The following is a 25,336-nucleotide window of genomic DNA, read 5'->3' on the forward strand; positions in this document are numbered from 1 at the left end:
TATTACGTGCTTATAAAACACTACGCGTCGCATGCGGTTCGCTCGTATACGAATAGACAAACACGTATTTTGTTTATGTCGACGTTTTACTCGCTTTCAAAAACTAGCCGAAAAGAACGTCTCTCTCATAGAGCCCTAATTTGTCTATCATAAATCAATGTACCTCTATAGTTGGTCGCATAAATACCACAAATGATCACGAAATAACCAAACGACCGCGCTCCGCTCCATAAAACACCGCAGCTGCATTGCGGTCGCAAACGTGCAATACATTAAACGCGCATTAATGGCCCCGTTAATTACATTATTTATGCAGGTAATTAATTAGAGCAAAGGATGATGGATAAACCTTTTGATTCAATGATGCGATGGTGGTATAAAATTTCACTCAGTGATTTAATATTTTCTGTTGGCATTAAAGTCCTGTTGATTATGACTGAGATCCAAATGTTTTTTTTATTAATGCGTTTTATTTTGTGGATCATTATGATTCGTAATCATTTTAAAAAGTAAATTCAAACTTATTGTTGAATAGAATACGTTATAACTTTTAGTTTTTGACAAATAAAATACTCGTACATAAAAACAACTTTGTAATTTAGACAAGCCTCCTTGGTTCTCTAATGGACAGTAAACGTACGATCTATTATTTACGAATCCTGGTCAATATGGTTATAATAATGATTATTACCACTTCAACTAGAATTTTGATTCATTCGTTTTCATTTTTATAGTAAACTAAGAAATATTATTCCTTGCTGGCTTTTTACCAATAGTGATCTTATTTTACTAGTTAAATACATAGATGATTTTCTTTTTTAAACTCAATTTTGGCTTCTTTCAGCTTCGCAAAATTTCCCCTATGTTTTGCTCGGTATACCTTTTATACAAAACGCCAAAGTCTTTCAGTATCTCAAAACCTATTTTTAATTAATCTTCTTTTTCAAAATTTTACCAACGAAACCAAAATCTATGTTGAAGTGGCAATAGGTGACTTAGCTAATTGGTGACAGGCATCTATTCATAAACATGTATGTGAAATAAGTGCCCAAACACTTACGCTAGCTTACATCTATCACGGCCCTCGAATGCTGGTTTACATACGAAACGTTAATTATAGTCCACAAGTGTGAATCTAGCACTGTTATAAAGGCAATCCTACACCACTTGCGTTAGGACTTTGGTGGTTGATGTCAGACTGTTAATTTTATCAGATTTCTGGATATAAATTAATACATAACTAACTGCCTAGTACGCACTCATGACATATTAATGTCCGTTTTCACCATCAATCCCTAATTTTTAAGTGACCCATATAGTAACACAACAGGAATTTTGTTTTCATAGGGGTCACTTAAAAATTAGGGATTGATGGTGAAAGCAGGCATGAGTTTCTTACGCCACTTCTTCTCCGCACCTACCGATATGGTGTCCCAAAGTGGTGGGTTAGCTAAGTTATTTGGGACATACTTAGGTGCCCTGAAAACAGCTAAAATGATTTGAATTACTGCATATAGGTAGGTACTTAAGTGCACTTGTAGCAAAATCTTTTTGAAATTTGGAAAAACCTGATACATGTAAACAGTGTTATAGCAGTCGACATCAGCCATCAAAATTCAAAACACTTAAACAATCACTTACATAAGCAAATACATTATCTCACTTTAGTTTCAGTATATCTCAAATTGTTCTAGATTAAGACTACGCAGTAAAACGTCATCGTTATGACGTGCAGAACATAAACTTGACGCAAATAATTTCGTTATTTTTCAATCTTATATTTATCTCACATAGCGAAAGTAGACAGAAAGGAATTGTATAGAAATTGTACCAACGTGTCTTTGTGTGTGCGAGGTTTTTGAAATCAATTATTTATTAACTTCAACAAAAATGTCTAAAGAAGTAACTAAAGAAGATTTGGAAAATAAAGCTACAGCCACAAAAGGTCACTTAAAGGTAGGTGTTGTATAATAGAGCATTTAATAACTCCTTGACTTCACTTCGCTTTGTTTGTCACCAACAGTTTGTGCGTAAACGATTTTGCAAAGCACGTCGGGTACGAATTCTATATAATTTCCCAACTTATCTATTTCATATTGTTTACCACTAGAAGAAAAGGACAATGATATAGTAAAGAAACCTTAGTACTATTGGTCTCGTTCGTTTTGTTTAATTTAGCAGTAGCATTTACAATGACGATGAGTGATTGTTATGTAGAAGCAGATGATTTCCGTTTCTCTATCTTGTTATCGCGTAACTTCGTTTCGTCCAACGATTCGATTTTGTGATCTCTCAAGAGCGGAGTCCGAGCGTCAGTTTTCTCGTCACTTTTATCGATGTACCTTTCGTTTTTGTAGTTGTTCACTCGAACGGTGTTGTCGCTGGTTATCGATTCGTGGCGACTCGATGTTTTGCTGCTGTGCTCGCTGCCTCGATCTTCTGTTTTCTCTCCGTGGAAAGCCATGTTATCGAAGCACTGAGCTGGGACGATGTTGACGGATTTCATCATTGGTAGAGCAATGGCTAGAGCTGGACTCATGTCTCTAGGACTTGGTGTCAGACGCGTTGTCACTGAGAGATCCATCCCCGGCATTAGGGTTGCGACTGTTCGAAATAAAAGACAAAATCAATTAATCTGACCTCTGGTATCAATGAAAACATTATCAAGACCACATCAAGAGTTTGAAAAAGGAGTTTATTTAACAGAAGAAACAAACATGCGAATGCATGCTCGATTGTTAGGTATTTAAAGTTCCAAAAATATATTTGAAGAAATAATTAAATTGGGAGTTCATAGAAGGGATTATAGTCACAACATCAATTAAGAACAGGACAATACAAAAATGAAACATAAAATACGACACCAAGAATATCTAAAATTGCTGTTGCTAGACAATTTTCTATAATTGAAGCGTTATAATGGTGAGTAATACAGCCGGTCACGACGATTAGGGATGTCTACGAACTAAACATATAATTGTTAAGTTTGACCCCATTTCCTGTGCCGTTATGTAGATATTGAAATATACACGAGGTACCGATACAATATACCGAGTATCTGTAATGATAAACAATTTGTCTAATCGATTTATTTTAAGAAGTTACTGTCTCACTTAGTTACATTGTGCGAATGGGCTTTGGAACATTAGATTGTATTGTATTACAATATTATTTACAATACGTCTGGGTATTTTTAACCACTTTGAGACAAAAATGTAGGTCAATTGTAAGAGTATGTCTGTTGAATAAGAATAGAAGCAAATGCATTATGAATAATTGATGAAATTGAATATTGATAATCGATATTAATAATTTAGAATGTCGTCTATATTTGTTACCTAAAGTATTACACATGAACGGCACAGTTCAAACGGTCAAACTAAATACACAATACATTTATGTGTTAGTGTACATAATACCAAATGTGTACCACTGTGTTTTGTGATTTCAATGGTTCCGATGGTGTAATGTTGTTTTGGTTTAATGCCCATGTTGTTTTTTTGTAGCCTGAAAAAAGCCGTCATGTCACTAAAAACTTAAAGGACACGCACATTATAACGCACAATCCAAAATTTCAAAATAAAATGTGACGTCCACATGATGCAGGAAACAGACAAAAATAAAGTTCTAATGAATATAGTCACATAAACTTTGATTCACAATCTATAAAACCGTTTTCAATTTTAATACATTTGATTTAACTTTGACTTGAATCAAATAAAAAGTAGCATTAATACCTAGATGATTAAGCAAGAAAAAAATAAGGACCAAAACGTTTCATACAATGAGTGAGTTTCTGTTTATAACATAGCTCTAAAATTCATATCAAGAATTTAATAAAGGATATTATTATGCAGGGATTGTGAATCAAGTTTTAAAGTAACTAATAATCTAAGACACCACTATCTACAACGACATCGAAGCGGCAAAGCTAAGCTAAGGGGTTCCACACAACATCATCAAAGTAATCCCGAACCTTCCTTACACGAAGCGAACGACCTAGGAGTTTCCACAGTGCTGCCTGAAGATTGCCTTGTGCAAGATGATAAGAATGATGATGATGTGATGACTAGAGAGTTAGTAGCATTCCTGTAAGCTAAGTCCGTGTGCAGGCGTAATATTGAGCCTTGGGGAGACCCGCAGGGTGTAGTCTAAAGCATGTTTAAATTTTTTCGTTTGCAGTTGTTTGGTGTTGTTTGGATCATAGCCTCAAGCTCGCTACGATCTCCATCTGTGGACGATTACACTGCATAAGCTACGGTTATGGTAACGGGTTACAGTTCAGGACCGTTCTCGAGGTTAGAGAAAACAATCCCAATAGGCAAAGTGTCATGGGAGGTCGCTTATTTATGAAGAGGGCTGTAGTAAAGATTACAACAAATGTGTGGTCGGCGAACTGATCATGAATGAAGGCACATGAAAAAATCACTTACAAACTTGATGTGTCATTTTAAATATATGACACTCTATCAAAACAAACTGTAGGGTATTCTATTTTTCAGGATAAAAGTTTTATTATTGTATCACACTTCTTGGCAATCAACAACAAGAACTTTTTAAGCTATTGTATCAAAATAGTTATCATACAACTTAGTGCGCTTATGGGAAATACTGGTGTAGTGAAACATTGGGATTGTAATCTCTATGTTTAGTAAAGTGAGTTTAAAATTTACACTGGCATTGAACACATGAATAGATTTGTTCAGTATAATTTTGAACAGAAATATTTTACAATTTAGATAGAAAATACTCCAGAATTTAATAAATACTGATCAAATCTATCCATGTTAAGGATAATTCACTTCTAATGCAAGTAAGTATTGTACAAGACATCGTTTTATACATTAGAAATAAAATATCACTATCATTTACATCAAACTAATCCTTATTTAATATCATGTTATCTGTCTGTTAGTGTCAAAAACTGTTAGTAAATTAGTTAAAAATTTAGTTCCTTTTTAGAGGTGTAGTGAAAAAATATCTTGGATTGCCAATGACGTATAATTTTGACAACTTTATTAATTTAATTCTACATAGTGACTTCAAACACTTATTGTGCCAATTCTACAAGTGGATCATTTGGAACCTTAGAAACTAATTTATTTATTTTACGAGTAGATTTCTTTGGAATATTTACACAACCAAATTAGCCTGTAAGGTTTCTTTCTGTATTTGTATGTTTTGATAGTACTCGTCTAAGGACTATATTTGTCTTGGTGTTCATTCAGAGAGATCCTTTGATCCTACGGTAGTGATCAGTTAGTTGGATAAATTATCCGACTATTCTATTATTGCAGGAAATTTTGCACTCAAATCGTTCAAAATTAAAACTTTGTACAAATATAATCATTAATCGTCAGTTATTTCAAAATAATACAAATCTGATCCAAAGATTTTAACATTAAAATCCAAATTCTTTAGTTGCTTCTTAGTTAAAAAGTTGTTTGATTTAACTGTAATTTAAATTGATAACTGTAATTATGTGTTTTAAAGTACTTATCTGTGTTTTTCAATAAAAAATGACAGTACCTTTCATCTTATAAGGATATCTCTGAATGCACTTTCCTAAAGCTACAAGTAAAAGACCATCTTGATTCGCTATTTCCATACTCATAGCTTCCACTTCTTATAACATCTTACCCATGTTGGGTCCCATCATGTCCTTGGGGTGGTTAGTCTTTATGGCGTTCATTCTACGGTTCACGGCCTGGGGTCCCATCCCTGGAGGCATGGGACCTCCGCCGGGGGCGCCTGGGACTCCAGGAGTACCTATAGAAGTAAATATTGCCATGGTATATGGGACTTGGAATCGAACGTTCTCGATTCTGATGTTAAGATATTAAGTTTATTAACATTGTTAATTTCATCATGCGATAATGTTAAAGTTAATCATGACATCAAAACAACATCAACATGACTGTTACAAGTAAGCATTAAAATGATGATGATCTGTTATTTCCTTATCCGTAGGAGTACAGACAATAACAACTTGTTATGAAGAATTTTTCTACATCTTTCATTTCTTCAATGGTTACAAATCATGACCAATAGTTGACGTAGAATTCACATAATTATCAATTTATAGCAGTTAGAAGTTTTCCTATTCGTAGATTGATGTTACTTCATAATACTTACGCATAGGAGGTCTGGTGGGCTCCACGTTGATGACTCTCCGCCTCTTTTTGGGCAGTTTGGCCCGCGCCTGCGTGTGGGAGTAGTACATAGCGAAGTTCGACACTATGACTGGGACGGGCAGGGCTATCGTGAGTACCTGTTGGTTTATAAATATTTAGAAAATTACTCAATTTACTAAGCAAAAACAGCGACAGCTTCTAATATATTATCTAATCAATATCAAAATGCAGTTTTAACAATAAGTAAACACAATAAACCAAAATTTTTAATTGCCTTCATCACTCTGTTATCGAATTTGATATAGGTAAATAAGTCAAAGGTTTTAGACCAAAACGTGGCTGATATCCAGAAATATTACTATTAACTTTACTCTATTGGTTTCAAAGATCTAATTCAGATTCTTAATGTACTATTGGCTACAGTGTTAACTGCCCATTGCCAGTCATGTCATCTCGTTGTATCGCAAAGAATCACCATTTGATTGGAGCAAGAGCAAAAACGGACATGGATAGTTAACAGTGTGGCAGTGTGTGTACAACGTGAGCAGCACATTAGGCAATGCATATTTATTGAAACAAATCACATAATAGAACTACATAACTTGTCACGGTTTACTTTGATTTGTTGTCGATCAGACTCTAACCCGTATCTAATAATTGTGATCTTTTGCGGCCGAAACCTTTCAAAATCGTATAAAATATTCAACATTGCCCTTCATGTTGTCAGTATTATTTTTGGTCGTGCCATTTTTATATTCCCGATGTAAATATCTAAAGGTCTCGCTGTCTTGAATCATAAAAGGTTCATGTTTTGAGTGGTGTATGATTTGAAATTCATGAGTCGTAATTGCGGTTTTATTACCGTTACATTTTGGTCCAAAAATTTAAAACTAATACAATGAAACTTTTGGAAGGCAATTTTAATATACTTACACCAGCCAAGGCACATAAAGCACCCACAAACATGCCGACGTAAGTCTTGGGCGCCATGTCACCATACCCCACCGTGGTCATGGTTACCAGAGCCCACCACAGACCCAGCGGGATGCTGTTGAAGTCATTGTGCGGATTCGTCTGTATCCTCTCCGCGTAGTACACCAAACTCGCGAATATCACTATCCCAAGCACTAAGAAGAACACCAGAAGCGTCAACTCCTTTGCTGACGCTCTGAAGGTTTGGATAAGAATTTTGAGCCCCGAGGAATGCCTCGTGAGCTTGAATAGTCTCATGATTCTGATGATGGAGAAGAACTCCAGGATGTCAGCGTTCTCGACGTGAGACGCGTACTTCTGGAGGATCAAGTCGATGTAAAAACTCATCGTTGCAATGTAGTCGATGATGTTGACAGATGACTTGACGAACTCGCACTTATTGGGTGAAGATATGAACCTGACTAGGATTTCTAAAGTGAACCACGCGTTGCAAACACACTCGATGTAGAAGAAGGCGACGTGCGCGTTCGTCTGCACTTTGTCCAGAGCCCAGCTCTGGGTTTGGTTGGCGGTTGTCACTGTATAGTTTCTAATCACTGGCACTCTCATGTCTGGATGCGTTTTCAGGCAAAACGATATGATGGAGACGCATATGAAAAACACTGATATCACCCCGATTATCTGAAAAGAAAATTATTGATTAGACAATAGTTCTTTAAGGTATTTATTTATGTACAGTATTATCTTAACTTAAGAACATTTCAAATTAAAACTAACTTAGAATTTCCCATATGAAACATAGTAGGATTCTCTTAACGTTAAATTGCTTCATCTTAAATCAAGATCACGCGAAGGTAGGTGCCGAAAAATTAATGAACAATCAGCAGAATTAATGAACACGTAATAAAATAACACCGTTTCTAGACTCTTAATCATAAATTGCTACATCTGGTGAATAAATTATGTTAATCCCCCACCATAAAGGCTCGAGTTCACGATTGTCGCAAACTCGGGGACCTAACCGCACCAGAGGAAAATTTTTGATTACCATAAATTTAAATTATAATGTTCATCTCTTAGACAAACTCCCCTGTAGATTGCTCTACAATATTTTACACTTCATAAAGTAAAAGGATTACAATTTAGCATTTAATTTTACTTTGCAAAATACTCGGTTCAAGACATTAAAACAGATGGTTGTTTTAATTAGCATTTTCGGTGATATCTTCAAAATCCACGCTTATTATCTTAGTTATTTTCTCGGTCTGTTTATATTTAAAATATTATTCATTTGAATAATCAGTTGTTCAGAATTAGTGAGTTAAAACTCAGATATTAACATTACTTGGCACTTTCAAAATACTACTGGTTTTCTTTAAGAAAGTTGTATGAAATTGGACTCGAAATCTTATTAAAAGTTTCGCCAAGATTGTTACAGGATCTGTGAGAATTTTTAGTATTACAGTGAGTGATAAAGTTCTCGGGAGTAGTGGTCTTTTGTTATTATTGTGTTCGTTGTGATTTTTATGACTGGATCTTATTTTGTAGATTCTTCCGTATCATTAAAACCTATTTTTTTAAAGTTATGTTTGTCGTACACAAAATATGCTATCTTGTGATCGAATCCAAGGTGAAGTCGGACTCTATTTTTTTATCAAACTAGCTAAACAATAGAGAGAAGCTCATTCTCCAGCAGTGGGGACTAAATGATTAATTGATGACGACGATCATCAGCTTTAATAAACTAACTTTAGCAACTTTAGAACTGTAAGGCTCATTGAAAAGCGACCACATAGTGTAGGCGCACAATGGGCGACAGGCAGTGGCTCCGCGACTCTGTCGTGGTGACAAGCTAATACATGACAACATTACAATACAAGAATAGGCGTTAAGTCGCCGAGCTGTCGCTGTCGCGTGTCGCTCAGTGTGCACCTACACAAAGAGCGCTTTCATATTTAGGCGACTTTAGCAACGCGACAAACGCGCAGCAGACGCGCTGTCGATAATTTCATACTTACTATATGACGGCGGATGCATGCCTTCACATTATAAAAAATCCTCTGCCGCTCTGCTGTCGCGCTTCTAACGCCCTAATGTGAAAGCGCTCATAGATAGAGTCATCCACCTGTAGTTGAGTATAAATGATCTGACGATGATGATGATCAGCTTTATTAAACCAACCTTAGCAGCATTAGAGCTATACGGCTCATCGAACAGCGACCACATCTGCGGCTTGAGCTGCTGCCACCAGGAGACGGTGCCGTTGTAATAGTCCTCCTCGAAGCCGAACTTGCGCGCCACCTCCTCGTCCGACGGCTTCTCCGTGTCCAGGTCCAGCCGGTCCAGGACTGCCAGGGTCTCTTGGGTGTCTCGGTGCTGTGGGGAAAATTACATTTGAAAAGACTTGGACAGTTACGGGCTATGTTTGATCCTCTTGTAACTCAAGATTATTTATCTTACCACGAGTGGTTAATGGGATTGTTAGTAATTTCTCTGTCAATATTTTTTTGGAATGGGGTAAGAAAATAAGGGCTTATAAATCTCATAAATGATAATTCTGGGGCTTTTTCTCTTCTTGTAGTTTTTTTATCTGCCATTTCAACAAAAAACTTGGCTTTAATAATTATTATTGGTGAAGTTCACGGGAAGAACTTGGATGCAAGCATCGCATGACCGTTCGTTGTAGAAATCTCTGGGAAGACTTTTGTTCAGCAGTAGACGTCATTCAGCTAAAACGAAATAAATCTGAGGCGCTTGCCTTGCTTACTCAAGCCGCGTTTTCCAGTACTACGTGATCTATGTTTAAAATACAAAATACGGAACGTAAATGGTATCGTAGTAAATAAATAAAATGATTAAATAAATTGAAATCTGAATGAAACAAAACCGCATTCGAATGCGAACCGACGCGATGTTTTTAACGTTATTATTCTCAATGGCGGAAACAAAGGGGAAATTTTAATTGGCATTCGAACATCGAATTGTTTTTTGCATGTGACACATGAGTTTTATTGCGAAGTCTAATAGGTTAGGTCTATGTATCGCCGGTGAAAAATAAAAATAAAACTGTTATTAAATATCATGTTCATACACGGAAACATTTACCCATATTGTTTATTTTATCTATTTATCTATATCAGTCTTCGAGAGGTTCGTTTTTGAACATAGGCCTCCTCTTCAGCCTTCCACTGATTTCTGTCCCTGGACACTTGTTCATTAAAGTCATTAAATAATGATAAGCGAGTAGCCTTTTTAGCAGCTTATGTTTTTATTTTATGATTTATGTTTTTCTCCTTTACCTTGTGTTCCCGAGGTCTTAAATAAATAGTTTTTTTTAATAAACGTTTTTATTTTAGTTCACAACTTTTGAATCGCAGCTACAACGCATTTACCTTGCCATTCACCGTGATATAGTGGACGAAAAGGATGCTATATTTCCTTTAACTGTTTTTATGAAAACGCTGTCAGGTCGTTTACGAATAATTCACGGTTATGACTTTGTAAATGTTGTTCACACGCTGTAAAATTTTCGGCCATGTCAGCTTTTTATCAACGAACACAGAACGGGTTAAAATTGTACTACTTGAGTCACAATAAAATTGTATGACGAAGTAGATCTTTTTACATTTTTTCTCTTGCAACAATGCTTTAATCTCATATTATCTGGAAATAATAAAATTTAATTAATCAGCTTTATTTGCTCTAACTCCAAAAATACCAATAATTATGTAGATAAAATGTACCTAAAGCAATTATTTTTTACTTTCATTTGCATTTTAAAATGATATTTCTGAAATCTTTTTAACCCCCGTTTAACCATTAGGATTATTACTCCAGCGATTAAGCAAATTCGAATAAAATTTTCGTTACCTACTTTACCAATATTTGGTTTTAATCTACCTGAATTTTAAAATCCGCTCAGTTGGGTGTTCAAACGAAAATATTTTTACACAAAATGGCGCTGTTTAAGTGGGACGGCAGATTTTTTGTCTGTCTGTATATTGTTATAGACTAACCGAATGTTTGTTATCTGTTCTGGCGAATCGACGATTAGCTGTCAATTTTCTGTATCTATTTCTGAATTTGCATTCGCTTTGGATCTTTTTAGAATTTCTAACAATAAATAATTTGTAGGATAGTTAAGATAGAATAGAATAGAATAGAATAGAATAGAATAGAATAGAATAGAATATTGTTTATTTGGCACAATACACAATATAGGCAGAATACAAAATAAAACATACAATATAGAACTGATGATTCAGGGAGATTTTTCTGTGATTGAGCAAGTTTAGATATTATTTCAGGTTTTGTCTGTCACCCAACCCTATAACTAATTAAAGTCCTTTAAAAATCGATCCAGCCCTTACGGAGACAATATGATTTTTGTTTTAGTTAAACTGGAATGCAATTTTGTATTTATTTAACATTTTAAAAACAGAAACAGTATCAATGATTCCGCGTTCCCCAAATGAAGTATAAATGAATAAAGTCTACATTTATTTTATAAAGCTCATTGCGAAGTTAATTACATTTTTAATGCAAAATGCAAATGAAAGTGCTGCGGACGGACCGCCGAGAGCAAATTCATATAACACTTTATATTCTTTGAGTTTTATACTAATTAAGCCCAGCCACTGAAAATTTAATGGAAAGAATACATTTGTTACGTTAACGAACTAATTTAATTATGTTAACCATGTTTGCAGTTGTCAGGTACTATTATACCTACAAGTAATTTATTTTTGTATCAAATCAAATAATTAAATTTTTTGGTCTAAGTAATTAAATTAGTACTACTTGCAAATCGACAAATTTTATTTGTCTCATTATTTTTTGCCCTATCATCGCGGTAGCGCTTCGAGACAAAAAATTGGCAAGACGTGTTGAGAAGAAGCACCGCAACAAACTGAGTCACCACTGCCTGTCGATTTAAAAAAAGGGCTTAAGTACAATGTTTCTACCAGTCATTAACCTTTTAAAACAGGAAAAGAGCTTAAGTACAATATTTCCAGCAGTCATTAACCTTTTTTTACAACATTCAACTGCATTCAATCATCCGTGAAACAGCGTTAATCAAATAGACGATCGGATTTGTAGGATTACCGCCAAAACATGACAAATTGCATGGGAAACTCATTTAAAATTTATCTGGGTGCTATTCATTGATTCTGTGTCCTGATTGTTTGAATAGTGAATCCGATTTAGCTGAACAGTCGGTTTAACTAATGAATTAAAATGTTTTAGTTTTCAATATATTCGCGCTATTGACTTTTGTTGCTTTTAGAATTTAGTTTGAACGATTCCGTTTTTTCTGCTCTGTCTAGCTATCACCATCGTATCTACTCATAAGTATGTAAGCTAAGATAGCCAGTTCCTGCGTGGCTAAGGATTTCAAGTGAGGGTTCACCTTCAGCCAGATCATCACTTTCCATCAGTTGAGATGGATCAGACCAAGAGATAATGTGGTTAAAAGAATAATTTAATGATTTTTTTCTTTATAAAAAGCTATAGAAAGAAACATTACACAGGATATCACACAAAGACAGACTGGTACATAATATAATGTAATATAGGCAGACATAACAGGTAATAAAAAAAAAAACAAGAGTGAACTGAGAATTGCCAGCTCATAATAACGATGCCCACTGCAACGGGACGCGACTCAGCATAAATGCCGTGGCCCACGGTGACCAAGGCGACACTTATTTTCAGTGTACCCCATGCCGAGTGAGGGTCACGACAGATTTCAGTCTTCGTTCTCACATAACCACAAACTTTGTACACTTACGAAAGTTTCCCACAAACATATTGTGTCCGTCGTTACTGGACGTAGACGAGCCAACTTTGGACTGTAAAAACTTTCGGTCACTAATTCGCTTGCGAAGTTCTGTGATATTGGAAACGTGACGTAAACCGAAGCCGTTAGAAGATCTAGTTTGATGGGTTCAACGAGTTTTGTGATTTCAAAGGTCGGTTAGTTTGTTTTATGAAAAGTTTTTGAGCAACTTATTTGGAATCGGACTAACGGTTTTCGGATTATTAATTTATGGAGCATTCCACGCGAAGCGGACAGGTAAAAAAAGTCGATGTTTCCGATTTCAGTAATATTTGAGTATGTTCTACTTATACATATTATTGATACGTGTACCAAATATTTTTGTAATATAATGACTAGTTTAAGAGTTATGGGTCTTCGAAGTTTTCGACAACCGGTTGGCATGCAGTACTTCAAAGCCGTTATGGAGTCATAAAATTATATATTAAAATAATTAAACCACGGGATTTATTACTTCATTTACCGTGCTTTTTAACTGTATTTTTGGAAACGAAAAAAAAATTATTTTTTCCTAAAAAAAATGCAAATTAATTTTTTTTCCTTGATTTTCACAAAGTTCGACCCTTTCGATTTTTTTAATTTTTTTTATTTAAATAGCTAATATTGTGTAGAACATTCATGCCAACTTTCAAAGTGGGCGTGGAAGTGGATTCGGAGCTAGACTGAAAATACTGCCGAAGGGTGGCGTCCAGCGCCGCGCCGTCGCGCTGCCGCGCCTCAAGCCCGCCGCCTGTGCGCGTTTAGTTAAACTGACAAGCAAATAAAATCACTTTTGACGGAATGTTTTTTAGATTTTTAATAACACCAATACATTTTTAGTACCTATTAAATACTAAAAAATACGTTATGGCCAGGCTTGTTCTTACTCGGACACTGAAAGGATCGCTCCGAACTCCGAAAATCGGTCAAATGAACTAGTTCGGTCTTCTAGTACTATTAACTAGCACATTTTAGTACACTGATTCTATTAGGTAGATCGAACGAAAAAAGTCTTTATTCATATGCATTTATGGTCCAATATCGAAAAATACTCGCTACACACTCACAGAGCCGAATCCATCTCGCTCGCGCGCGGTTGTCACCAATTTCACGTCTCGTTCACACCTATTCATTAGTGATCGGCTGTACTAAAGTGAACTAAAAGACCGATTTGAACGACCAAGACGGAATAGTTCGTTCTCGTTCACTTAATTAAAGGAATTGCTTCCTATTAGTACATAGTACATGTACTACACAAGCCTAGTTATGGCGTATCCGCACATGCCGGGCGGCACGGCCGGTTCGGTTCGGTTCTGGGTATTAGTCCTGACCTAAATTAACTGGTGGATCTATTAATCCGGTCCACAATATCTTCTAATTACCAATAATTTACGACCTTTCAAAAGACTAGATAGAATGAAAGGTCTAGTATTCATTATATCTAAAAATTATTATGAGCCACTTAATTTCATAGGAATAGGATGAAAGCACTGACGACCGTCTGCCTCCCACATAATCGCCTTTTGTAACTCGAAAGGTATAAAAATAACAGCTCATTCTATTTTTGTTAGGAAATATTCACAGTTACGAGTAATGTAATTTATTTTTCACGATACGGAAAAACGCAACTTTATCTACTACTACTACTTTATTTTATAACGTATTTTAGTATTTAATAGGTATTAAAAATGTCTTGATGTTATTAAAAATCTACAAAACATTCCGTCAAAAGTGATTTTATTTGCTTGTCAGTTTAACTAAACGCGCACAGGCGGCGGGCTTGAGGCGCGGCAGCGCGACGGCGCGGCGCTGGACGCCACCCTTCGGCAGTATTTTCAGTCTAGCTCCGAATCCACTTCCACGCCCACTTTGAAAGTTGGCATGAATGTTCTACACAATATTAGCTATTTAAATAAAAAAAAATTAAAAAAATCGAAAGGGTCGAACTTTGTGAAAATCAAGGAAAAAAAATTAATTTGCATTTTTTTTTGGGAAAAAATAATTTTTTTTTCGTTTCCAAAAATACAGTTAAAAAGCACGGTAAATGAAGTAATAAATCCCGTGGTTTAATTATTTTAATATATAATTTTATGACTCCATAATCGGCTTTGAAGTACTGCATGCCAACCGGTTGTCGAAAACTTCGAAGACCCATAACTCTTAAACTAGTCATTATATTACAAAAATACTGAAATCGGAAACATCGACTTTTTTTACCTGCCCGCTTCGCGTGGAATGCCCCTTATGTAAGTTGTAATAGTTTTTGCGTGAAAGTGTAACAAACATCCATCTATTCTCACAAACTTAATTTAAATTTTGAATGAATGTTTCAAATAACAGAGTTGAGTTTGTTTGTGTTGAGTTGAGTGAGAAAAACTGTCCCTGTTAACAGCACACTACATTACAGTACATTATATGCTTGATAAAAATGTAAAGAAATGAAAATAAATTGCTCAGTGTGCCTTAGAAAAACGACGTTGAAAAATACTCCCCGTGAAATATTATATTTATGTAATTTCCCTCTTTCTTATTACGCTTTTCTTTAAAAATAATCCAAGCTATTTATAAAAACTAATTGTTAAACCATATAAAAATGGCCAGGAAACTGCTGTAAAGACACTTTATTTTTCATGATAATACTGTGACGGAAAAGTAGGTATCTCATGGCCTAATTAAATTTTGTGCCATTCGTTTCGTTTTTTATACGTAAACACGCAAAGAGCAAAGTGATATTCGTTCCTGAAAAGTTGGGTAAATATAAGAAGGGAGATAATACGGTTTTACGAGTAGATATTTGTTTCTTTTTGTTGTTCTTACAATTTACTTGTTTGTGGGTAATTTAAAAGCGAGTGATTTCGAGCTTTGAACAAGAATGTCTTTTAAAAATTTGAGTGGTTCAAGTTATGGTAATGATGTGGCTGAAAATAAGATTTTAAAAGAAAGAAAGAAAAAATTTTTTTGGTTCATCAGATTGTGTTTGTTCACACTAAAGTAAAATAGCTACCTAAAATATTTTTTTTGAACCAAAATGGCAACCAATCTAGAATAGAACCCAGAACGTATAGTTATATCCATTGTGTGTAAACACAGTTGTGTAGTTAGGAAGAGCGTCACCAATGACAACGTCAATATTTTAAACTAAACCAATGTTAATTTGTTACAACAGAAATTATTCATCAATGCTATCACTTCTTAGTAAGGTCTCGACGGCGCGTCTCTATGTAATCTTGGACTAGTTAGTGCAATGACAGAGTAATAGAGCACCATATTTGTGCTACCACAAGTGTTCTATTCCAATGAACTTTCTGTATTGTCATCCAGGTTTCCGCGATGTCAGAGCGAAAACGCACCATATTTTCTACACCACACGTGCTTTATTTCAATGATCATGCTTGTGTAGAAGTAAGTCATCAAGTTTGCCTCGATGTTAGAGCGAAAAAGCACCATGTCAGAACGATAATGTGCCATATTTTCTTTACCACAAGTGCTGTATTTCAATGATCAAATGATCATACCTGTGTATAGGTAAGGCTGGGTTGCACCATCCTACTATAACTTTGACAAACGTCAAAAATCTGTCAAACTCCATACAAACAGCACTGTTTTCGCCATAGTTAAAGTTAGGTGGTGCAACTCAGCCTAAGTCATCAAGTTTGTTTCGATGTTAGATCGAAAAAGCACCAAGTCAGCAGAACGATAATGTACCATTTTTGCTCGAGATAATGTACCATATTTTCTCTACCACAAGTGGTATAGTCCAATGCCCTCACCTGTGTGTAGGTCATCCAGCAGCAAGGCTCCACCTGGTTGGCGTCCAGCCCCCAGAACTCCAGCTCCTCCTCAAAGAGAGGCCCGCAGACGTCTGTGGGGTAGTGGAGCTTGCCGGTCCTAGGGATAAAAGTAAAAATTAATAAATGTTAGTACATAAAAATATTGATTACAGGAAAATAATTTAAGGGACAATAATTTAAGAGCTTAGATTTCAGCTAAAATTCTATTACAAGTCAAAACTTAACCTGTCACAGAAGGTAGGTAGGATGTAACTTTGATAGGATGATAGAACTTTCTAAATAGATAAATGTAGATAAATTAACTACAGCCTAACAAAGAATCGGTTTTCGTGCTAACACATTATTTTCACAAGTGTGTATTATACCGATATTCTTCTCTTAATCCTTCGGAACATAATCTTGGTACCTTTCAGCTATTCTAGCTTTTGAATATTACAACTGGAATTCACACTTAGGTGGTTATCAACCCACCTAGGGTGTGATGAATGTTTGTATCCAATATTGGAATCGAATCGTGGCTCTGTGTTTTGATAAGCAACTTTAATTTTAATAAGTTAGCTGCTAGCTAGGCTTTGAAGCTGTCTGCGCTATTTAATTGTAACATTTATTATCTAACCCTTTTAACAAAACAGTCTTCTCGACTTTCTCGCATTTCAAACGTCAGATTAACATGTTTAATATTTGAACATTCCTCCAGCATAATGCCAGCCCTTTGTAGGAACAAATAATGGAACATGGAACATTTGTAGCGTGTCCTTGCCGCCTCATTGTTCCAGCAAAGTTCCCCGGCTATTTGCGCCACAAAGAGAGGAGAACAGAAAACCCATTTGGGTAAAGAGGATCCACAAATATGAGAGACTAGTAAGCTCAATTAAGTAATTTAAAATTACTTATAGCAGGCATTTTTGCATTTGCCCAAATGTTGTTAGTCCCGATAACCTCTCGTGGTAAACTAAATATTAAGCTTGTATTACGAGTGGATTTACCACAATAATCCAGTGGCGGCGGGCTTCGAACCCACGTTCTCGGATTTGGGCTATTTTCGGTTTCCCAGCGCTATTTTGGAATTTCTAGAAAGGTTTCAATGTGAAAAAGAAAATAAATTTCACATTAAAGTAGATACACATTTATTGGGATTAGGTTAGTTACCCACAGGTAAATGATTATGAATTAAGTCTCACAAGACTTAATTCATAATCATCATCTGCAAAATTCTGTTAGGTACAAGTAGATTCGAAAATAAAATAAATATGGTTTGTTAGTAATGTAACAATTTAACAATTTTCCTCTAAATATACCTACTAAGACGGAGTCTAACTAAAATTATATCGGGGGGTAGTTGCGTTGATTTTTGTCATTAATTTCATGTTTAGGCAGGAGCTAATATTCTTGTAAATAAACCTTTCTACTCTTCTCTTATTCTCATAAAGAATGATAACAGAATTGCCATCTCCAATTACTTTAACGCATGATAAAGTGTTGAAAGCGGCACTTTCTCACCCAAGAGCCTCATTTGATAAACGTTCGCCTAATCTGACCGCGTTATCGATTGTTCGCGCCCTTTCTTCGTATCTAGGGTTGCCAGGTCCAAAATCACAAAAGCCGGACTTTGTGCTTCATTTGGCCGGACATTTTACCCTAAAAGCCGGACATGTGACGGGGGGGGGGGGGTGCAATTAGTGTTAGCTCATGGTGAGTACCTACTATCATCATCGGTTGCTAATCAACATCATGATGCGTTCATGCATGCGCACTTCATATGATTCTGTGGCACGACTTTCGCCTGGCGCGGCAACCAAATAAAAAGCCTAACAAAAGCCGGACAGGCCGGACAAGGCAATATTTGGCCGGAAAAGTCCCTAAAAAGCCAAACATGTCCGGCTAAAGCCGGACGCCTGGCAACCCTATTCGTATCACATCAAGCTTACCACCGTGGCATCTCATGGGCTGGGAATAAGTGCTATCTTGCAACAGAATTGTGTAGTCTAATGTGCTGCTGTAAAGTATTTGGTTGTTAAAGATGAGATTACATTGTTAGCAGGACAAAGTTGAACTGACGTAAACCAAATTAGTTACAACTGCTTTAAACAGACTGAGATGAAATAGGAAACTGTCAAGCGTGAAATGACTGTCACTTAAGATCATCATCATTTTAGCCATAGGGAGTCCACTGCTGAACATAAAGTCTCTCCCAATGATTTTCACCACCTGGTTGGTACCGGCCTGCATCCAGCACCTTCCTGTAACCTTTATGAGGTCGTCGGTCCACCTTGTGGGTGATACAGTTCAATTAATTGTCCTTTGAAATACTCCGATAGTTCAGCGACCCAAATGTGCCTTGGTCTCAGATGTCGCAATATACAAACAAATATAATATTTTTTGATATTTATTCCAAGTCACAATAAGTAACATCGATAATAACTGTTCAACATTCTATCTTGAAATATAAGACATATTTTTAGATATTTTTTCTAATTAGTGAGATGGATCTACAAGCTAAATGTACAGTCGCAGAATGAAAAGGTTCGTCACCTTAGTGTCGGTTTTCGCTTGCACTAGGTACTGTAAGAGTCAAACCTGCCAACATAACCGTGCAAGAAACAGTGCTGCTAACATTTAAATAAATATGACGTTTGCTGACGAATAAGGTTTTGCTTGTTTATTTTTCTATCCCATCAGTGCAATGCAATGATGACATTGACCAATTGACAATAGTTTTTTTTATTTAATAGAAATAATAATGGCAGGTTGAACCAACAAGAAGGTTTTAGTTTATCAATCATAATAATCTTCTTGGCAAGATAAATCGTCAAACAACTTTGATCAATAATTTTGAACTTTACTGACGAACAGTTAAAGGTTATTTTCTCTAACTCGAGATTATTCTGTAACATAGTTTCAAAAGGTAATATGTGTTCGCGATTCGTTGAAGGAATCAATTTGAAAACTGACGAACCTTTTCATTCCGTGACTGTACATTTAACTTGTATCTAGTAGAACAAAATAAACCTAACAGGCTTTAATTAACTACAGTCTAACGTAGTCTACAAGTATTATTACCTCGATTATTTAATTTTATCTCTCTCTCATCTATACCTACCTAATATTAAATCCACCCTTTTGTGCCGCAAATCTTCACAGCTTACCGTGCCTATAAATTTCTCTAAATAACGTTTTTTATTCCCACGTCACAAAGACCCGCTGCCTTGATAAACACCGTGTTTCCCACTAAATCTTCGCGCTCAAGGCAAAACGGTTATAAGAAAAACCGGCCAAGTGCGTGTCGTGTGACACGCAGTGTAGGGTTCCGTAGTTGCCCGTCGTTACTTTTTTATGTTTTGTTTTTCAATGCAACGTTTTACACGTTATAAACAAGCAACTACTAATTCATATTTTTTCTATTACAATGTTGAACGACTATTACTCACTGATCTATCTTAACCGTTATAATTTTCCTGAAAAGTTTATGAAAACACTATTATCATGAATTTTTCCAGATTTTTGATGGAAAAGACAGACAAACATGACGAAACTACGAGTATTAAGGGTTCCTTGTCAGGGCTATGGAACCCTAAAAATGCAGACGCTTTTCATCCAATATTTTAAGGCATTCAATATAAATGTCCTTAAGTACAAAATGACGAACCATTATTGCGTATTCCGAACGCGTTCTGTATTGGACGACTTTATGAGGCCATTTGTAAAGGTACCTATTGATGTTCGTGGAAATATTCCGTCATATTAAAGTTCGTTTCATTCAATTTGTGATGGTGGAAATGATTTTTTTGCTTTAACGAAAAGCAGTATCTTTTATACTTATTTTCGTATGGTCTTGTAGACTATCGATTCTGTCTACTTTCTAATGGCAAAGTTATTATTGCAGCAATTTAAATGAATTGTAATCATCATTATCACCATCATCGCCATCATCATCATCAGCAGAACGTCTACTGCCGAATTCTTCTTCGTAGCACTCTTGGCATTTGGCAAAGTGGTAAGCTGCACAATCCGTCGCCATTCCTCCCGCATTGCAGCTTTTCTTGTGCACTCGTGGTGTGACTATCGAATATGATCTTGTAGCCGCCGGCGACCACAATAAAATCGTCTTCGAATAGAAACAAAGAATGTTTGCAGCCGAAGCCACAAGCAACTTTCAGCACAGAAACACCACATTGGTCATCATAATAGAAACAGGAATGTGGCCCTGACAAGAGCCGTTGCATAGCTCTGAGAAGAGCTGTTTTGTTGTGACCACTGCACGTCGCACCGTCCCTCATCGCAGTACCAGCACCGCTCGCACCACTGTCACCAAGCAGCATCACCAACGCCCACGTCCGCGTGTCTCTTGTCAGGGCCACATTCCTGTTTCTATTATGATGACCAATGTGGTGTTTCTGTGCTGAAAGTTGCTTGTGGCTTCGGCTGCAAACATTCTTTGTTTCTATTCGAAGACGATTTTACTGTGGTCGCCGGCGGCTACAATCCTTTAAATTGTCAAAGAAGCGATTTCTTAAAAGATTATGGCTTCAAGCCAGTTCTAGCCTCTTTTATTTCATTCAAAGCCCTTCATAAATATTTTCGTTACCAAAATAATCCCACCATTAATTTTAATTAAACCTTATCAAAACCATAATACGTTATTAGAAAGTAATTAATTTTGAAGTATTAACAAAACATTAATCAAAAGATTAGTTCGTTTTCAATTTATCAGGGCCTTTGAAGCGAAACTTTATAATTGATATTTGTAAGTGGGGTTTATATGGCATCCAATTATCTAATAACTCTCATATAATCTCATTGATGGTGAAGGTTTCATTACTTTGATTAAAACCCAAGATTAGAGTTCTCTTTTAAAAAGATAATATCTAATTGAAAAGGAAATTATCATCTAACATTTATTTATCTGACTGGTTACCCACAGCCACACCAACGACAAAGGTAGCAGGAAGGCGCTGGACGCAGACCGCTACCAACCGGGCAGCATGGAAAGCATTGGGGGAGCAGCATTGTTCCGCAGTGGACAGTGAGTTGGTGGAATTAACTTGATCAAGTTTAAAAAAATTCACATTTTCAGGTTTAGTGTGTTTTGAATAGCTACTTCATATACGTTGTAGTATTATAACTGAAATTTCTGTAAACAACATTCAAATGTGTACAAATAAACATAAAAATGCTAGCCAAATCTCCATTGATGTCACAATTTTAAGTAAAACCAAAAATAACACGAAAAAACTTGAAAAGTTCGTAAATATTGTCACAGACAGTCTACATGATACTTTGTTTGTAACATATTTGAAAAGAACTCATATGCGGCACCAATAAGAGCAGAAAGTTTTGGAACGCGGCGGATACTGTAACTGAATATTAGAAAACTTTGAACGGGTTTTAGCGCGGGCGCAAAATATTTCGTAGCTCAAATGAAGCGGGAAATACCGTAATATTGTGACTTGGTCCGTTGACGCTTACTAATAGAATTTATGGTGACTTTAACTATAACAATCTCTATCAAATCCCTTGAAAAAGATACAGCTGGAGGATTGCACATTTTAAATCCTACACGAAAAATAAACAGCTAGAGGGGTATTATGTAGGTGATATTTTTGTGAGTGGATTGCGAACCACTTTATATTTATGAACACACTTCACAATGATTATCGCTGAACATTCCTTTGTAGCATCGTATCGGATGATACGTGACGTCAATCAGTAAATATTTGCCCGTAATTTTGCTAGATCACAGTTTTTATATAAATTGGGCTCAGAACAGAGGTAAGTAGAGTAGTAAATGCTGCAATAGTTTTTGTAATATAAGATGGAAGAAAGCTAACAAGTTCTTTTGTATTTGTAATATTTTATGCAGTTGAAGACATATGCAAAGACTCTAAGAAGAAACCCCAAATAGAATAACTACCTTAAATAAAATGGCACTTAGTGCAGAAGAACTAAATAAGAAAGTTAGTAAGTGTACCTGGAATAGCGAAGACGTCAAGGTTTCAATAAATAAATTAGGACTATGAGCAAAAGTAATAGACTTCATAACTATAGCTGTAATAGGCTCTACGCGAAGTCGACGGACATTCAATAAACAAATTTTAATAAGGACTTAAAGTATAAGAACCTGCGCGAAGAACCCGGGGTGCCGATTGAAGAAGTACTCGTTGAACACGATAATATAAGACCTATGAGAAGAGCCTAAGCACCATTATTTAAACGCCTTATTAAAATCTTCCCTAAATAAAATAGGACTCAGTTATGAAGACAGTAAGCTAGCTGAAGCAGTAAGAATACTAGTAGTTTCAGCAGTACCTGTAATAGTTGAGGACCTGCGCGAAGACCTTGGGGTGCCGGTCGAAGAAATACTCGTTGAGCACGGGGTCGTAGTTGATAGTATAAGACCTACGCTTAGACCCCAAGCACAATCCATACGTGGAGACAGCAGGCTAGTAGATGTAGACTGTTGCTGGCATAAGCATGGAGTTGTAGTTGATAATAAAGACCTATGCGTAAATTCCAAGCTTTTCTACTTAGAGATAGTAGGCTAGTAGATGCAGACTACTGTTTATACATCAGGTACAGTCCTGTAATAGTTGAGGACCTGCGCGAAGACCTCGGGGTGCCGGTCGAAGAAATACTCGTTGAGCACGGGGTCGTAGTTGATAGTATAAGACCTACGCTTAGACCCCAAGCACAATCCATACGTGGAGACAGCAGGCTAGTAGATGTAGACTGTTGCTGGCATAAGCATGGAGTCGTAGTTGATAATAAAGACCTATGCGTTAATTCCAAGCTTTTCTACTTAGAGATAGTAGGCTAGTAGATGCAGACTACTGTTTATACATCAGGTACAGACCTGTAATAGTTGAGGACCTGCGCGACCCCGGGGTGCCGGTCGAAGAAGTACTCGTTGAACACGGGGTCGTAGTTGATAGTATAAGACCTACGCTTAGACCCTAAGCACAATGATCCATGCCTTGAGACAGTAGACTGACTACTGCTGGTTTACATATCAAGTACTGACCTGTAATAGTTGAGGACCTGCGCGAAGACCCCGGGGTGCCGGTCGAAGAAGTACTCGTTGAGCACGGGGTCGTAGTTGGCCAGCGCCTCGGTCAAGCGCGAGAGGCGCGTGGCGGGGATCTTCTTCAGGGTGGCCTTGTAGGTCTCGTGCCGGATCCCCCCCACGTTGAGAACCACGCGGTTCTCCGCGTCCATGTTTAGGAGATTCATTTCTGGACAAATGAAAATATTTTGATTAGAATAGGAAGTATTGCAAAGGGAATCTTAGAAGGTTTGACAAGGTTTCGGATATTTTTCTGAGTTACAATTCAAATTCAATAGATGTATAACACTAACATTTTTACTGCATTAATGAAGAAAGGATGTAAAGACGAAAGCGTTTTTAACTTCACAAGAGTAAGTCTGATCAACTGATCATCAAGTTCTTCTTCTTCGGATTTGCCTCTGTTTTTTCATTCACAGAGCTCGTGTGTTAAGATAAGATAATTAATTGATTAACGTTATGCGGACTGTGTGACTAAACTGATGCTTCTTCTGTAAATCAACTTACGCCAAAAATTACTTCGCAGTGAATCTGTTTCCTATTGTTTCAATATTTAACTAATCAAATCAAGGATATATTGGTAAACAAAACCTTGGTCTTAGATATTATATTTTCCATATCACTTAAACTTGAATAAACACTGAACTCACTTGCAGTCTCCCCTCAACCCCCACATGTAAAGCCAGCAGAGATGCTACGGTGACCGACTCTGGCCCCTCCTCCGCATGACCTCGATGTAGTCCCTCTCAAGTCTGCTCCGCCTCGCGTTTGGGCTCATCGCTGCTGGTGGGGGAGAGAATCCTGGGGACAAAGGTTTACAATTCAGTCCAAGGATGTTTTAGAAGCTGACAAACAAAAGCGAGACTTTTTCGATGAAAACGTTTTTGAGAATGGGAGAAAAACTAGTACTTGTCCTAATAAGACATGAGGTTTTTCTCTCGCTCTCATTCAATTGTGATTCTTTGCGATAGAACGAGACGGCATTACCAGAAATGGGTAGCTGGGACTGTGGCCGATTGTACAAGAGCATAATAATTTATAAACTTAAGACGTAGGTAAGTGTCTGACGACCTGATAAAGGTAGCAGGAAGGCGCTGGATGCAGGCCGCTACCAACCGTGCAATGTGGAAGTCATTGGGGGAGGTCTATGTTCAGCAGTGGACATCCTGTGGCTGAAATGATGATGATGATGATGAAGTGTCTGATCTAGACACTACTTAGGCGTATTGATTTTACCTTTATGGTTTTAAGATAGATAAGATTTGGTTTATATTTCGTCAAAATCAATCAATTCCTATTACATTTTTGAACGTACGAAATACGTTTTGATTTGACCTTCAGCTCTAACTTGGGAAATTCAGTTTTACTTTGTCCTTGCAACGTATGGCTCCCCCAATATTTAGTTCCAAGCCAAAGTTCGCTACGTTCGCAGCGTCGACTCGAATCTCTAACGGATATTTTAAATATTTCTTGTTAAAAAATTCCTCTAAAACTACCCGCGCATAAAATAGTCTGACCCGTACACCGAGGATTTTGCTAAAACCCTCCTAAAATCCTTTGAATGCTTTCATGAACCTGCACTTATTTTCCTTTGTTGGA

The 25,336-nt window shown here is 36.6% G+C and overlaps 1 protein-coding gene across 4 annotated transcripts; it reads right to left on the bottom strand.

Annotated features, from left to right (window-relative positions):
• Positions 1-1,513: 1,513 nt before the first annotated feature.
• Positions 1,514-24,545, bottom strand: Shaw (Shaker cognate w). 4 transcript variants are annotated; one of them, XR_003656567.1, is made up of 9 exons: positions 24,388-24,545; positions 23,696-23,906; positions 16,656-16,773; positions 9,249-9,443; positions 7,068-7,748; positions 6,136-6,271; positions 5,641-5,769; positions 3,977-4,231; positions 2,436-2,604 (listed from the first exon to the last, which is right to left on the bottom strand). XR_003656567.1 is itself a non-coding variant. In XM_028315991.1 (8 exons), the coding sequence occupies exons 2-8, from the start codon at positions 23,902-23,904 to the stop codon at positions 2,210-2,212; spliced, it is 1,863 nt and encodes a 620-aa protein (XP_028171792.1). In that variant the 5' UTR covers positions 23,905-23,906; positions 24,388-24,545; the 3' UTR covers positions 1,514-2,209. The 4 variants fall into 4 exon arrangements, 3 of the variants coding, with proteins under 3 accessions (XP_028171792.1, XP_028171793.1, XP_028171794.1); XM_028315991.1 differs by lacking the exon at positions 3,977-4,231 and having other exon boundaries at positions 1,514-2,604; XM_028315993.1 differs by lacking the exons at positions 3,977-4,231; positions 5,641-5,769 and adding an exon at positions 3,431-3,507 and having other exon boundaries at positions 2,512-2,604.
• Positions 24,546-25,336: the final 791 nt, after the last annotated feature.

The sequence above is a fragment of the Ostrinia furnacalis genome, unplaced genomic scaffold, assembly GCF_004193835.3.
Source record: "Ostrinia furnacalis isolate ACB-3 unplaced genomic scaffold, ASM419383v2 OfSCF5400, whole genome shotgun sequence".
Lineage (NCBI taxonomy): Eukaryota > Metazoa > Arthropoda > Insecta > Lepidoptera > Crambidae > Ostrinia > Ostrinia furnacalis.